At 40.2% G+C, this 17403-nt stretch overlaps 1 protein-coding gene across 6 annotated transcripts in view; it reads left to right on the top strand.

Annotated features, from left to right (window-relative positions):
* Nucleotides 1–329: 329 nt before the first annotated feature.
* Nucleotides 330–17403, top strand: part of RAPGEF6 (Rap guanine nucleotide exchange factor 6) — a gene marked incomplete at its 3' end in the record, with an annotated part of 221145 nt that continues 204071 nt past the window's right edge. For 5 of the 6 annotated variants that reach the window (XM_082623744.1, XM_082623747.1, XM_082623745.1 and 2 more), the window contains exon 1: nt 330–598. In XM_082623744.1, the coding sequence (XP_082479870.1) occupies nt 530–598 (69 nt within the window). In that variant the 5' untranslated portion in view covers nt 330–529. The other variant, XM_082623746.1, reaches the window with a different exon arrangement.

Here is a 17403-nt window from a genome sequence, read left to right on the forward strand (position 1 = left end):
GGCACAAACAGAACTCTCCACCCAGAACACCTGCCGCACGGGTTCGCGCCCCAACACACTGTTCTCGTTCAGTGGGGCACAGCGCGTTTTCAGCCCCCCCACCGGAAACTGGAGCGGCGGAAACCCCAACTCCGAGGCGGATCCTGTGACGGGCTTGGGTGATGTCTCGCGACGTTTCTTCAAATCTCACGAAGAAGGGTTGGAGGAGGCTTCACTGCACCGCCCCAGTTTTTACGTCATTGCAGAGTCACGCCCTTAGGCGCCCGTTTGCGCGCTTGCGCGTGCTGCGCACGCGCACTCGCCTTTCCTCCGCCCCCGCGCGGGCTTCCCTCTGGCCAGTCGCGCGTGGGCTGAGGTCCTGGGCGGGCCGTGTGAAGGCTTGTTTGCCAAAGCGGGGTCCCCGTCGCAGTTCGGAGCTCCCTTCTTCAGGGGAGGGGGTAAAGGGTGTAGCCCCCCTACCTAGGGTGAATGGGCTGTCGCGTGGGCTGCTAAGGGCAGGCTGGGGAGCACGGGGGCCGGGGACGCGACCATGAACTCACCCGTGGACCCCGAAGCTAGGCAGGCGCTGAAGAAGAAGCCGCCCGAGCGAACGCCCGAGGTAAGGCCAGCCGGCCCGGCGCGCCTCCCGCTGTCCAAAGGACAGCATCCCTCTGTCGGTCCGAAACTTGCGGCGACTGTCCCCTTGCCAGAGCCTCGCACCTGCTGCCAAGGTATCTGTTCTCTGAGTCCCCGGCCGGGCCCTTGTCGCGGGCGGGTGACGACCGTCTTTCCTGCTCGCTGTGCCGCCTTCCCCGCACACCCGTTCTTGCCGGTGACTTCCCAGTGTTTTCGATAAAAAAAAAAAAGCACCATTACTAAGTCGTATTTTCTCAGGGTAAAATGTGGGTCTCGGAATGAGATTGTCCCGTAGGTAGGTAGGCTCTGAAAAATTGTAAGTGAACTATAACAGCCGTGTTATTAAGAAATAACTTCTCTTAAAGTTCTTTGAAATGCTGTTCAATTGCCTAAAGAAAGATAAAGTTTTCAAGATAGTTTAAAAGTTTGCATCCAGTCACATGATGAATTCTGGTGGAGAATTATGCGTATCTGAAGATAAGTTCTGGGGAGGTAGTTTTTCAGACTGTGTCACTGGGAAATGTTACAGTATTTTGTGCTTGGATCCAAAACCTGCTGTATTGAGTTAAATGATTTTCACTTGAGTTGAAGGCTGGTGTTTGGGCAAATAACTAAAACCTGTTAACCTTGGCAATCCCTACAGAGGCTTAAATTGGGGGTGGGGGGGAGGTTTTCCTTGGTTTGGAGAAGTTTCCATAATAAGTGGTATGTTCCCTAAACCAAAAAGCAAAAACTAGCAACAATGTGAATGGATTGTTGGATTGTCTTGTGTGTAATTGCAATAAATAAAAAGAAGTGCTTTGGTTAGTTCTTCCTAAGTCACTTTTGTGTTTTTCAGATTTATAATGTTTTGCATAGTAAGTCTCAGTAATTTGGGCTGACCTTTTGTGACATGATATTAGTCAAGGTGTAATTGTAGCTGCTGGGTCAAACTTTGTTATTGGAAATCCTGATCTTTGCATAGAAACAAAGCAAATTCTACCACTTTCCACGGTCCTCTTTTTGAGACTTGCGTTTGTAATCCCATGTGTCTTAATTTTCCTCTGATAATTCTTGAGGTCATTGTGAGTTAATTGAAAGCATTCACTTTGAACAGGTGAATCTACTATAGTTTTTATATCATTAGAAAGTATCATACAAGGCTTACAATGTATAATGTAGGTTTTACTTTTAAGTATTACTTATGATAAAATCACATTTTAATGGGAAGATCCTAATTTTCTTTAATAACAGAATGATCTACTTTGAAATTGCTTATTTTTGAGCTTTAGGAAATTTTCTAAACTGTTCACAAAGTTATGGTGGCCAGTGTGTGCTGTGTAAGTACTTTATCTTGTTTTACTGGAACAGCAGCGTTGTTTAAGGAAATGCTAAACAACTGCCCACAGTACACAGACTGGAGCTCTGACATCTAGCAGCATAACTTGTTAACTGCTTGAATCACTGGCAGTGCTTTTTAAACTTTTATTTATTGATTTATTGATTGATTGATTGCCACGCCACGTGGCTTGTGGGATCTTAGTTCCCCCACCAGGGATTGAACCCGGGCCCTTGGCAGTGAAAGCGTGGAGTCCTAACTCCTGGACCGCCAGGGATGTCCCATCATTGGCAGTGCTTTTGAATGAGTGTAGAATTTGTTCGGGGTACAGAAGTATCAATAAAGAAGTGATAAATTGAATCCTAGTGTTGAGCTATTTGTGATAAATAATTTGATGAAATTCTCATAGGGTCATGTCTGCTTTCAGAAGATCCTTATTCTTTTTAGTGGACTCTTAAGGGTCTATTATAAATATATTCACTCAACAATTACTTGTTGAAAGCTTACCAGTTCAAGGCGCTATTTTGTGCACTAGGATGTATCAGTGAACAAAACAGGCATGCCCTATTGTTTACATTCTAACAGAAGGGGGAGGGGGAGTAGGCAGATAAATGTAATAAACAAGTATGTTACATAATATGTTAGCTGATAATTGCTAGTTAAAGAAAGAGCAGGATAAAGGAATTGGAAGTAAGAGACAAGGACTGGGTGCAATTTAAGGTAGTCGGTGTCCTGGTTGAGATGAATTTTGATTAAAGTCTGATTCATGTGATAGAGTTAGCCGTGGTGATATATGGGGAAATAGCTTTCCAAATAGAATAGTCATTGCAAAAGTTCTAAGATGAGGGCCTCCCTGGTGGCGCAGTGGTTGAGAGTCCGCCTGCCGATGCAGGGGATACGGGTTCGTGCCCCGGTCTGGGAGGATCCCATATGCCGCGGAGCGGCTGGGCCCGTGAGCCATGGCCGCTGGGCCTGCGCATCCGGAGCCTGTGCTCCGCAACGGGAGAGGCCACAACAGTGAGAGGCCCGCATACCGCAAAAAGGAAAAAAAAAAAAAAAAAAGAGTTCTAAGATGAGAACATGTCTGGTGCATTCAAGGAATAGCAAGGAGCTCTGAGTGACTGGAGAAGAGTGGTAAGAGATGAAGTCAGAGAGGTGATGGTGGTGGTATAGGATGGAGCTTATCATGCAGGACTTTCTAAATTGTAAATTCTTTGACTTTTACTTTGAGTGAAAGAGGGTTTTGTTTTCCACCGAAATGTTTTGAAGCAGAGGAACGATGTTATCCTAGTTTTTAAAGCATCCCCTGGCTGCTTGCTGGGTTGAGAATAAACCGTGGGAGCAAGGGTAGAAAGAAACAGGAACATCAGTTAGAGGTTATCACATTAAAGCAGGGAAGAGATCATAACTCAGACTAAAGTGATAGTAATGCTGGTGGTGAGTAGTAGTCAATTAAGGAAACAGGATTTAGCCAACAGGATTTGCTAATGGATTAGATTGTGCTTTGAGGAAAAGAAAAAAATCGAAATGATTTCAAGGTTTTTGGCCTGAATAACTGGAGTGTTGGAGTTACCACTGAAGAGAGTTTGAGCTGCCATCAAAGAGACTGGGAAAGCTGCAGGAGGAGTAGTTTTGGGGAGGGGAGTGGATCAGAAATTCAGTTTTGAACATGTCACATTTGAAATGTCTGTTAGAAATGTCAAGTAAGGAGTTGCGTATACAATTTATAATTATTTCTAAAGAGAAGGCTGGGTTGGAAATAGACATTTTATAGTTATTAGCTTACAGATAATGTGGAAAGTCACGAGACTAGATGAAATTACCGAAGTAGTGAGTGTACACGGGAATAAAAGAGGACCAAAGACAGTGCCCTGGGGCACTTGATCACTACAGGGTCAGGGGAGAAGAGCAGAAACCAGCAAAGGAGAAGGCATGGGAGCAAACAGTGCAGGAGAAGAAAAACTAGGATAGAGTGGTGCTGTCCTGGAAGCTAAGCCAATAAAGTGGGTAATATAGAAGGGGATAAAGCATTCATTCAGCTTATTTTTCCTTGAATACGTACTGGATACAAAGCATTATGAAAAAATATACAAATAGATAAGAATCAGTGTCTTATAATCTTGTAATCAGACGTTTACATCATATAATTAATGAATAAAGAACTCTTCTGTTTGTTTCTGGGACAAAATTAACGGTTCTTTTATTTTGACCCATCTGTTTTCCTTACATGAAACTATCAACTCAAGCATAGTCCTAGTGAGCCAGACACTGAGAATGGAAACTTTTGTAATGTATGCCATTTAGAACTGTGTTCTTAACACAGTTTTTACTTTTCTGGCCATTTCTCCTTCTGTGTAGATTCAGCTTCCACAGCACATTTCATTGTCTTTCCTGAGCTAGTTCTCTGATTTCCTTTCCCACCTTACAAAGATCTTTTTTTTTTTTTAATGGAAAATTTTAGACTTAAATACTCTGGGGGAAGCTAAGTGCTCTAAAGCAAGAAAAGCCGTTAAGGTACTCACTTTGAGTCGTTATGCCAAAATTAAAGATGCCACAGTCAAAACTGAGACCTTGAATTTGGCTTTTTCTTAACTCAGTCCATATTCAATGCCATTCTTTCTCTGTAATCTTTCTTTTTTACCTCGGAGTGAACACCTTATTTCTCTTATATTTCTGTCTCTAAGTGCTTAATACCATGTTTTGTGCATGTTAAATGATCAATAAATATGTTAAACAGAACAAAATTTAGAATTAATTTTGTAAAGTTCTCGTGTTAAAAAGATAATACTTCTGTTCATTAGAATTGCTGATTTTGTACATCCTGGGTGGTCTCATTCTGCACCGTGACTTCAGTTAATTTTTATAAGCTGACACCTAGGTCTGTATAGCGCATGTTACCCCCTTCCATGTGCTTCAGATATATATATCTAACCAGTAAATTGTCCTCCAGGTTCTTCAATCACTAGTCTCAAATTGAAACCATCATCATTCCTCCTTTTTAATATTCTGCTGGTGACTGCCCCAGTTGCTCAATCCAGAAATTAGTGTTTTTACTCTTTTTTTTTTTTTTTTTTTTTTTTTGCGGTACGCGGGCCTCTCACTGTTGTGGCCTCTCCCGTTGCGGAGCACAGGCTCCGGACGCACAGGCCCAGCGGCCATGGCTCACGGGCCCAGCGACTCCGCGGCACGCGGGATCCTCCCACACCGGGCACGAACCCGCGCCCCCTGCATCGGCAGGCGGACTCTCAACTACTGCGCCACTAGGGAAGCCCAGTGTTTCTACTCTTGATTCCCCCTGCTGTCTTCCTCTCTATATCTAACTGGTCACTAAACCTTGTTTGATTTTACATCTTGAATCTCTCTCTACCTCTTCCTATCCAGCTGTACTACCCTAGTTCACACTTTTATCGTTTCACCCCTGAATTTTTGCTTGAGTCTTTTTATTTATTGTCCTATTATTGCTAGAGTGATCTTTCTAATACTCGGATCTGATCATCTTCTATTCTTGCTCAGAATTTAATTACTTACCACTGCCTAGATAGGTTAGCAATATAAGTTATCATCCAGATCATTTTTGAGAATTAAAAGAGGTGGGTTAATATTTATACCAAGAAAACAGATTAAAGGTCTGTCTCCAGCAAATTGAGATGTATGGTTACCTCACGCAGATGATAACATTAATTTATCCATTCAGTTAACAGATGATATGTTAGGCACAATACTAAAAGCCAAGGTTGTAGAGAGAAATTGGACATGGTCCCTATTCCTTAGTGACTTAGGAGACTGACATGAAAACATTAGTAAAATGTTAAGGTTACTAGTGACAAAGGTACGGACAGGGCACTTTACAGCTGCAACTGGGGAAAGGACAGGCTTCTTGGAGGAGCCTTAAATTAAAGCTTAGACATCGTGAATAGCTGTCTGGATGATATCCAGAAGGGAGGTCATTCCAGGCAGAGAGCAGCAGGAGCAAAGGCACTAATGGTGACAAGCCAGGTACATTTGTAGAACAAGAAGCCAGTCTGTAAGGCTAGAGCATGCATTCCCAATGGGGATGATGTCATCCCCAAAGGGACAAAAATTGGGTCCTCTGGGGGGGAGTGAAAAAAAATCTTAGATATTACTGTGGTTTGTGTAGTAATATCTACACAAAACTCATCCCTACCTGACAAAGTCTTATTCCTTAATATTTAATTGGAGATGGGGTGGCAATTATGAAAAATACTCTTTGGAGGGATGTGATAATGAAAAAAGGTTGCAGAACACTGGGCTAATTAGTGTATGGGGTGTTTGTGTGTGTAAGGGGATGGTACATGGTGGTAGATGTTAAATGTTGAAGCTGGGTATAATAGTAGGATTGGATCATTTCAGGGATTTGGACTGGATGTTGTAAATAAAGGAGAACTATTGGAGGGTTTAAAGGCCAGAAATAAGATCAGTTTTACAAAGATTACTCTGTGGGCATTGTTGAAGATGTAGGGGGGGGCAGGGGGGGGTCGGGAAGGGCACAGGCCGGCTACCTTAGAGGCAGTGTGGTTTACAGTAGGATGAACAAATAACATTTTGTCCAAACCACGATATTTTTCTGTGTGAAAGGCAAGACTGTTAATGATTATATCAGGATAACCGGGGAAATCAGGAGATACGGATCTGGTTATAGGAAACAAATGCAGTAGTTCAGGAGTGAGATAAGGTAGCAGAATATTTGATAGTGGAATAGTGAGGAAGTAAAATTGGCCCAACATGGTCACTGGTTGAAACGGGAATTTGTACATCCCACCAGAGTTTTTTTTTTTTTTTCTTTTAACTTTGAAATTGACTGTAATACACATACAGTAAAGTCCACATGCTTATAAGTATAAGCCAGCTTAATTTTCACAAATATATTTAGCTGCCCTCCAAATCATGATATAGAATATTACCAGCACTCCAGAAACTCCCCCTTTGCCCCTCCCAATCAGTACCCTTTCCCAAAGGGAAACTGTTCTGACATCTTTCACCATAAATTAGTTCTGCCTGTTTTCGAATTTCATTTGAGTGGAATCATACAATATGTATTCTTTACAGCAACCAAGAGGACTATGAAACTATCTTGGTTCTTTGCATTTTATCTCTGGACTGGACTTTGAAGCTCCTCCCTTGGCTTTCCTTGATCTTCATGTACTTATCCTTTTTTATACCGTGACTCACCTACCCTTTTGGATTGGCCACCTCATTCTGTCCAAGCCTACTCTTGCGGTAACCGCCTCAAGCCCCAGATGCTGCACTTGAGGCAAAGATATACTCTGTCCTTATATTCTTCTCAAGTGTCTGCAGTAGCTCTGGGGCAAATCTGGCAAAACTTTTCTGTCTTTTCCATGTTGGGACAGACTTGGGTTGGGTCCATTCAGAGTAATGCAAAAGTTCAGATAATTTCTGAATTTCTCATTTGGGTAACTGTGTATAAGAGTACGTTATTAAAGAGCAGAATTAGGCTAGAAAGAGAATTCAGTTTTGGAAAGGGTTTGAGACTCTCTACAGGAGACACAGATAGAGATGTTCAGTAAGCATTTGGAGCTTCAGGTCAAACCAGGTTATGGGTCTGAGTTGGTCTGAGAGTCTACAGCATATGGGTCATAGGTGAAGTCATGGGATTGGTAGGAATACTCAGAGTGAGAAAACTAAGTGAGAATAGAAGGGCAGACCCTTTGGGTGCTCTAATATTAAAGGGACGGGGGAAGGAAAAGAAAACTGCCAAAGAGAATGAAAAGAAATTGTTTATAGAGGTAGAAGCAGAACAGAAAAGTGGTGTTACAGGAGGACATTTCAGAAGGAAATCCCTAATCATTAATATCAGGTACTATAGAGAGTTCAAGAAAGGTGAGGACCCATAAATTCTTCGGGTTGCGTCCATCAGAATGGTTTCAGTGGACTGAAAACAGAGCCTGACTGCAGTGGATTAAAGTGAGAATCAGACCCAAGAAAGTGAAGGCAGCAAGTGTACTGTTTGTGAGTTTGGCTCTGAGGGGAATGGGAAAGATGTAAAGTCCTCCATTATCTTCTGCCTAGCACTCTAGCCTTATCGCCCCCCACCCCCAAACACATGCATTTTAAACTACTTATATAAATATCCTAACACAGTACTTTTTAAAAAAAATTTTTTATTGGAGTTAAGTTGCTTTACAGTGTTGTGTTTCTGCTGTATAGCGAAGTGAATCAGTTATATGTATACATATATTCCTTCTGTTTTAGATTTCCATCCCATTTAAGTGACCACAGAGCATTGGGTAGAGTTCCCAATGCTATATACATAGTAGTGTATGTATGTCAATCCCAATCTCCCAGTTCATCCTACCCTCTCCCTTCCTCCCTTGGTATCCACAAGTTCTCTACATCCGTGTCTCTACTTCTGCTTTGCAAATAAGTTCATCTGTACCATTTTTCTAGATTCCACATATAAGCGATATTATACGATATTTGTTTTTTCTTTCTGACTTACTCTGTATGACAGTCTCTAGGTCTATCCACGTCTCTGGAAATGGCACTATTTCGTTCCTTTTTTATGGCTGAGTAATATTCCATTGTATATATGTACCACATCTTCTGTATCTTTTTGAATTATGGTTTTCTCTGGGTATGTGCCCAGGAGTGGGATTGCTGCGTTAATATGGTAGTTCTATTTTTAGTTTTTAAGGAGCCGCCATACTGTTCTCCATAGTGGCTGTACCAATTTACATTCCCACCAACGGTGTAGAAGGGTTCCCTTTTCTCCACACTCTCTCCAGCATTTATTGTTTGTAGATTTTTTGATGATGGCCATTCTGCCTGGTGTGAGGTGATACCTCATAGTAGTTAAGATCAGTGGAACAGGATAGAAAGTCCAGAGATAAACCCACGCACCTCTGGTCACCTAATCTATGACAAAGGAAGCAAGAATATACAATGGAGAAAAGACAGTCTCTTCTATAAGTCGTGCTGGGAATACTGGACAGCTACATGTAAAAGTACAAAATTAGAACACTCCCTAACACCGTACACAAAAATAAACTTAAAATGGATTAAAGACCCAAATGTAAGGCCAGACACTATAAAACTCTTAGAGGAAAACATAGGCAGAACATTCTTTGACATAAATCGCAGCCAGCAAGATCTTTTTGACCCACCTCCTAGAGTAATGAAAATTAAAAATAAATAAATGGGACCTAATTAAACTTAAAAGCTTTTTCACAGCAAAGGAAACCATAAATGAAATGAAAAGACAACCCTCAGAATGGGACAAAATATTGGCAAACGAAGAGACCGACAAGGGAATAATCTCCAAAATATACAAACAGCTCATGCAGTGCAATATCAAAAAACAACCCACTGGAAAAATGGGTGGAAGACGTAAATAGACATTTCTCCAAAGAAGACATAGAGATGGCCAACAAACACATGAAAAGATGCTTAATATCACTAATTATCAGAGAAATGTAAATATCCTAACACAGTACTTTTCAACCTGGGCTACGTATGTTTTTCAACCTGGGGAATTTTTTTTTAATGCCCAGGCCCACCCTTCATTTCTTGAATTAGAACCTTCTGGAATGGAGTGTCAAGCATTGTTATTTATAGAAGTCTCCTTAAGTAATTGTAATATATAGACAGAGATTAGAAGCATTGTCCATTGTGCCATATTCTTTCTGTGTGCTTTATATAGCGACGGAAAGTGTTTAGGGCCCTGGAATTTGGATTTGGACAAGCCTACTTCAGATCTGTGCTCTAGCACTGAGAATTTGAGTGACCCTAGGAAAGTTACCTAACTTTAAGATTGAATATCTTTGGGGGATTGTCACGTGGACTGAGATAATATATGTAAGTTTTTATTTAGCAAAGTGCCAATCATAATGAGCCCTCAATAAATGTAGCCATACATATTAGTTTGCTGTTTCCTTTGTCTAGAACACCATCCTCTCACTTGACAAATCCAGCCTCCTCACTGAAGTCTCATCTCCCACTCCTTCTCTATGTCCCTTCCTCTGCCATAGCAATTACTGTACTGTGTTATGATTACTGGCATGTTTGTCTCTCTGGCTGGAGTGTAAGCTCCTTGAAGACAGTGACTATATCCTTATCTCCCAGTTTCCATCATGCAATACTTGTTACATAGTAGGTAGCCAAATATTTGTAGTGTAAATGACTTTAAAGAGAAAAGGAATCTGAAAAATACTGTTCCCCTATTTTTCTAGTAGTGATTTTTGTTGGTCTGTTACTTGAAGTGCTGGGGAGAAAAGACTGATGAAGTTTGGCACAATGGCAAAATTTGCCATTAATATCCTCTTATTAAAATATGAATAATGTACAGTTACCATAAAGAAACTATGTGTTTTACCTGGCAGTTCTTCAGAGACAATTCAGATAGAGGAACTTAAGTCATACCTTGAAACAGGAACTTCTTTTTTATATGGCTTTGAAACACATTTCCAGTTTTAACTGCAATGCCAGTTTTAACTTTTCATGTGTTTTTAACCAGGTGGCTTAAAACTTTTGCTGGGCAAATATTTTATGCTCAGCTAGATGTTAATGTAATTGCCTATTTACAATCCAGAAAAGGGTTTTGTTAAAAAACAAAAAAATAGCTTATTTTTGTTACCAAATGTTAAAGAGGGAACTTGGACTGAAAGAATGTAAACTTTAGTATTCTTGTAATTATTTGTTAATCTATTTCAGAATTTAGAGTAATGGTTTTTAAATGTACACTTGTAGAGATTTTTTCTTAATTGGCGAAAGAGCACCATTGTACTTGGAGTCGTTTTTGAGTGAGTCACTGTGTGCATCCTTGAGGGTGGCAGAACAAAGATTCTATTGTGCTTTTCTACAGCAGATGCACATTCAGAGGTTTCCTTGGAAAATAAGAGAACTTATTTATGCTTCTGGGCCCCTCTGACCTTCATTTGTAAGCTAAACTGTATAGAAAGGGAATACTAGATCTAGATGGGGCCTTCATTAGAGAGTTCTTTTGCATGACACCTCATTTTACATGTATTGGAGATTCCCAACTTGAGAAAAAAACTGTGGCCATTCAGGAGTTTAGACACCATAAAATCTTGTTTTTGAGAGATGAGGAGCTTCCCTGAGAGAGAATTCTGCAAAGAGGAGGAGCAGCCAGCCATGGTGAACTTAACTGACAATGTCATGTTCTTTGAGAGGGATGTAGGATTGTGAGCTCTGTAACATTGTAGTTATCATTTGGCTTTACCTTGAACTGGCCTGTATAAACTGAGGTCTTGCTGTAAATAAAAACTGAATGAGCCACTTTATTAAGAACTTGAGGTTATGGAGGCATAAGCAGCCCCCATTTGATGTTCACTACTACCAGACATTCTTCACTACTTTGCCCCTAACTGAAATTTTGGCAGCCTTAGGGCTTCTGGCTTTGACATGTGGCAGAGGCAGTGGGACTCGTTGGACAGGACACTTAGTACATAGCAGAAGTAGCAGCACCACCTAGCATGTATTTGTGAACGTATGTATATGTAGCTCTTCCAAAAATACTTTAGCTGATGGTTCAAGAGCTAGTGAAATGGGTTGCATACAGATAAAGGAACTGAACTTGAGAGAGGTAAAATGTCTTGCTCAAGGTCACATGATTCATCAGTCACTTCCTCAGTCCAGTAGTGCCCCACTGCTTTCTCTTTATCAGTGAACTTCAGGTTACATTTTAAGCTTTGAACTGTGTTTTTTTTACTGACATCTATATAGAGGCCTAATATTTTCCTAAGTAAATGTCTCTCATTTAATCATGACTGTACTGTATGAAGTATAATACTTTAAGGTGCCTGTGCCAATTTAATGGAAGTTTATAATTCTCAAGTTTTATGTAGAATGAAAACAGGTGTGCTTGATATGTGATTTTTTTTTAATACTATTCTGTTTTATAACTTGTTTTCAGAGGATGGTAGCCTGTTCTAGTTTGGTTTCTTAAAAGCATTCATTTAATATGAGAAGGCTTCATCATAGTATATTTTTTAGAAAAGAGTTTATAAGTGTCACAAGTGGCAACTGAAGTTTGGATTGCTTATGAGCTCCTTAAATGACTCTCTGAGGCAGAGTTGAACGCATACTTTTTTTGTGGAAGACTGCCTGATGAATGTTTGTGTGGTAAATATTTTTAGAGTCCTGTTTTTAAGTGCTAGGGGTAAAAGATTAAAGTTCTTAGGGGAGGAGATGGGCAAGTACACAGACAAAATACAGCCTGTTTAAGTACTGTGATAGTTGCACATATCAGGTGCTCAGGAGTTTTGTAGGAGGGCTGTTGGGAGACAGGAGTAAAGGGTAGGCAGGTGTCATTCAAATTGTTTTAGAAAAGGGAACCCTGACATGAGTATAGATTTGAATATATAAAAGTTAGGTGACGAAGGAACAATGTGTGTTTCCTGAAAAGGGAACAGCATTTTCCAAGGCCACAAGATGAGCTGGGTATGAACGTGCAAGTTGCCTGCGTAACTGGAACATTGGGACAAGAATAAGTAGTAAAATAGGTGAGGCTGCAGGCATGGTCAAGATCCAGAACATGAAGGACTGTGTTCTCCTTGTTAAGGAGTTTGTATTTTCTTTTTAGAAAGATCACTCTGGCAGCACTCTGAAGAATGGATTACAGGGGGCCAGACTAGAGGCAAGAAGGCTGTTTTCTGTTATCCAGTAAGAAATAATGAATCCCTAAATTGCTCCAGTTGGTGAGGTGGTGAGCAGAGATGTTTAGAAAGTAGGATTGATAGATTTCTTACCAGAGCCATTGAAGGTGAGTACTGTCACCTAAATCAGGGAACCGAGGAGCAAGACACAGCTAGGGGTACAGATAATCAGTTTAACTTTGGATATTTGCACTTGAGATGCTGAGGGGTCACCCAGGTGAAAGTGTTCAGTGTGCAGTAGAAAGTGTAGGTTCTTTATTACTTCCCATTAATTAGCTGGTATTCTGTATAGGAGAACTTGCCCCACTTGCCCCTCTCCTCCTTCTCTAAAAAAAAAAAAAAAAAATCACTGAATTCAAAGATTATTTTTGTATTTTTAATATTGTCATTATTCTTTTTGATTCTTAGGTTGCCCCAACTTTAGCCACTGGGAGCCCTTTTCTAAGTCAGCTCCTGTGTCCTTTTGGCATGACCCAGTAGTCTTTAAGTAATACCTTACTTTCTGGCCCAAAAAGGTGTTCCAGGCTTTTACTTTCCTTACTCTACTACTGAAATCAGCCATTTATGGGGTTGGCCAAAAAGTTCATTCGGTGTTTTCCGTAAGATGGCTCGCTTAGTTGTCTTTATCTTCATGTGAAACAATCTTGTTAGATTGTATTGTGATAGCTGTCATGTCAGCGTGCATTTAAAAAAAAATCAAAATTGGTGAATTTTTGTGTAGCCATTTTAATATCGAAGATGGAAGAAAAAAGCAACATTTTGGCATATTATGCTTTATTATTTAAAGAACGGTAAAAACGCAACTGAAACACAAAAAGATTTGTTCAGTGTATGGAGAAGGTGCTGTGGCTGATCGAACATGTCAAAAGTGGTTTGCAAAGTTTGGTGCTGGAGATTTCTTGCTGGACGATGCTCCACGGTCAGGTAGACCAGTTGAAGTTGATAGCGATCAAATCAAGACATTAATTGAGAACAATCAACGTTATACCACGGTGGAGATAGCCGACATATTCAAGATATCCAGATCTTAAGCACTGAAAATCATTTGCACCAGCTTGGTTATGTGAATCACTTTGATGTTCCACATATAAGTTAAGCGAAAAAAATCTTCATGACTGTATTACCGCATGCGATTCTCTACTTAAGCATAATGAAAATGTTCCGTTTTTAAAACAAATTGTGACGGGAGATGAAAAGCGGATACTGTACAATAATGTGGAGCAGAACAGATCGTGGGGCAAGCTAAATGAACCACCACCAACCACACCAGAGGCCGGTCTTCATCCAAAGAAGGTGATGTTGTGCATATGGTGGGATTGAAAGGGAGTCCTCTCTTATGAGCTCCTTCCAGGAAACCAGACGATTAATTCCAACAAGTACTGCTCCCAGTTAGACCAACTGAAAGCGGCACTCGACGAAAAGCGTCCAGAATTAGTCAACAGAAAACGCATTATCTTCCATCAGGATACCACGAGACCACATGATTTTTTTTATGACCAGGTAAGAACTGTTATAGCTTGGCTGGGAAGTTCTGATTCATCTGCCGTATTCACCAGACATGGCACCTTCAGATTTCCATTTACTTCGGTCTTTACAACATTCTCTTAATGGAAAAAATTTCCATTTCCTGGAAGACTGTAAAAGGCACCTGGAACAGTTCTTTGCTCAAAAAGATAAAAAGTTTTTGAAAGATGGAATTATGAAGTTGCCTGAAAAATGGCAGAAGGCAGTGGAACAAAACAGTGAATACATAGTTCAACAAAGTTCTTGGTGAAAATGAAAAATGTGTATTTTATTTTTACTTAAAAGCCGAAGGAACTTTTTGGCCAACCGAATATCTGAGGAACCTGGTTTCCTTTTAGTAGGAAATGGTATTTAGAATCCATGGTCTGGGCTCCATGTGTGGTAAGTGTTATATAGCCCTTTATTGCCATTTTGCAGAATATATTTACACCTTCACGGATGATAAAACCAATGGAATGGAATTCTGTGCTTAATGTATGGGCTTGTTAACTTGGAGATATTGTTGAAAATCTTTAAAATAATTGTCTGCTGAACATAATTTAACCTTTGTTTTGTAATTTTATAATACACATTTGTTACCATGTGATAGTGTCCATGCTACACATTTAATAGGTATTTTATTTTATGTTTAAAAGGAAGCAGTTTGCCATTTCTATTGTACAAAAAATAAATGTTAAGCAAATTATCCAATGTTACATGGTTAGTAACTGATAGAGGCAGAATTTGAAACCACAGCTGTCTCCACAGTCCAAGTTTTTAACCACATTGTTAGGCTGAAGGCAGCCTAATGATAATTTGGGGAAGATTCTTCAGCATAAGTTTTGATTATACAACTACAGCTGTAGAATATGTATATCTTGGGATTGAATCTGTACTAACCATAGAGATCCATCCTGAGAGTTTTATTATTGTTAAAATTGCTGGGATAACGAGTAAAATATCTTGGTTAATGAGTGTTTTAGATACTTGATGTTGTATTGAAAGTTGTATGAGATGACTTAAGCCTATCATAGGTAAGAAATAAACTGGTTTTAGACTTTGAGAAACAAAAAATTCAGAATTGCTCTAAGCATTCCACTTTGAGTTTTCCAAGTTTTGGTTGGTTTTATAAGCATGTGTAGAGCAGCAGTCAGCTGAATTGAGAGATGGAGTTGCTGAGAGAAGCGTACTGCTTGGTACAGCGTTGACGAAGGGGATAGAAATCCCAAAGTGCTTAATTAGAAGTGTATACTTAGCAGAATTATTAATTCCTCATACATACGGAGCTGCAAATATGAATTGAATATTTCATTTAACAGTGAAATTGAAAAGTCATAGAATATGCCTACAGTGAATGCATTAGGTATGGATCATTTGAAGGGCAGTTTGTAGATGGCAGTGGTCTCACCCACCTCACCTTGCCCACCTTCACTCGTGTAACTGACTGGCTGAGAGGGTATGGCTGATATGTTTTAGGAAGCACTGACTCATCACCACTTCCTCACCTTCTTTTTGCCCAAGTGGAACTTATTATTTTTATTCCCTAATCCTGAGTTGGTATTTGTTCTTCTAATACACCTGGATGATTTCTGCAGTATTTTGTAGTTACAGAACCAGTGGTTGATCTAGGTGTTACTGATCTGGAATGTCATAAATTCTGAGTTTTTTCATCTTCCTCATGATTTCCCTCTTTCATGTTGAGTAGAGCAGCTTTCAAGTGCACACTAAATAATTAACATCACTTTGAATATAGCATTTAATTTTTTTATTACCAAGAAATATCTGTAAGACTTCCAGTCTGCCTCTGTCAGGGTTGTTTGTTTGTTTGTTTGTTTTGGCTTTCTGTAATAGCTTTTATTGATCTTGGACATACCAAAAGCCTAACAGATAGTGCATTACGTTTAGCCTGTCTCAGAGATAATTGGTACAGAAACCACAAGAAACCCCTTTCTTTTTTTTTTTTTTCCAGGCAGGAATTAACACTTTTTTTTTTTTTTAACATCTTTACTGGAGTATAATTGCTTTACAATGGTGTGTTAGTTTCTGCTGTATAACAGAGTGAATCAGCTATACGTATACATATATCCCCATATCCCCTCCCTCTTGCGTCTCCCTCCCACCCTCCCTATCCCACCCCTCCAGGTGGTCACAAAGCACCGAGTTGATCTCCCTGTGCTACGTGGCTGCTTCCCACTAGCTGTCTGTTTCACATTTGGTAGTGTATATATATCCATGCCACTCTCTCACTTTGTCCCAGCTTACCCTTCCCCCTCCCCGTGTCCTCAAGTCCATTCTCTACGTCTGTGTCTTTATTCCTGTCCTGACCATAGATTCTTCAGAACCATTTTTTTTTTAAGATTCCATATATATGTGTTAGCATATGGTATTTGTTTTTCTCCTTCTGACTTACCTCACTCTGTATGACAGTCTCTAGGTCCATCCACCTCACTACAAATAACTCAATTTTGAAGAAACCCCTTTCTAAGACCAGCATTACACAGTCAACAACTATCAATACTTGCTGTCCTGCGTAAACCAAAACCTTAACCACTCACATCATATGAGAGAATTAATCAGTTTGCTACTACAACCATCCTTTGTTCTGGGAGATTATTTTCTGTCCTTTCATAAATGCTTAACATCTTGTGACCCTAAAACCAGGTGCACAGGATTTACTAGGCATCTCAGTGCTTGCGTTCCTCCTCATTAATAGGTTATCAGCCAGATAACCCGAGTGGCATAGATCCTACCAATAAGCCACTTGTTCTAAACTTTCTGTGCATCAGAACCACCTGTAGGGCTCATTAAACCACAGATAGCTAGGTCCTACTCCCAGAGATTCTGATTCACTAGGTCTGGGATGGAATCTGAGAATTTGCATTTTTGCCAAGTTCCCAAGTGATGCTGATGGTGTACTATAAGGGTCTTTCAGGGTTGTTACTTACATGTAGTGGAACCCAATTCTGGTCAATTTAAAGCAAAGGAATTTATTAAAAGGATAGTGGGTAGCTACAGAATTGTTGGGGGTGCTGGAGAAATAGACTTGGGGCTAGACAACTATGATCCATACTCTTTATCACATATTTGGTAAAGATACTACTGCTGCTAGCACTGAACACAGTGGATACCACAACTTGCACTGCTGAACATCTGTACTGTACACTGCATGTGTTCACAGACCCTTCAACCACTAGCTGCCAAAGTGGATTCCGGATAGTTCTTCCTTCTCGGTATCACTAGATTAACAGTTTATGATGAGTATATGTGATTGGTAGTGCTTGGGTCATTTGCCTTTGCCATAGTTTTATGGAAGGT

Source organism: Mesoplodon mirus (assembly GCF_964341445.2).
Source record: "Mesoplodon mirus genome assembly, chromosome: 5".
NCBI classification, from domain to species: domain Eukaryota; kingdom Metazoa; phylum Chordata; class Mammalia; order Artiodactyla; family Ziphiidae; genus Mesoplodon; species Mesoplodon mirus.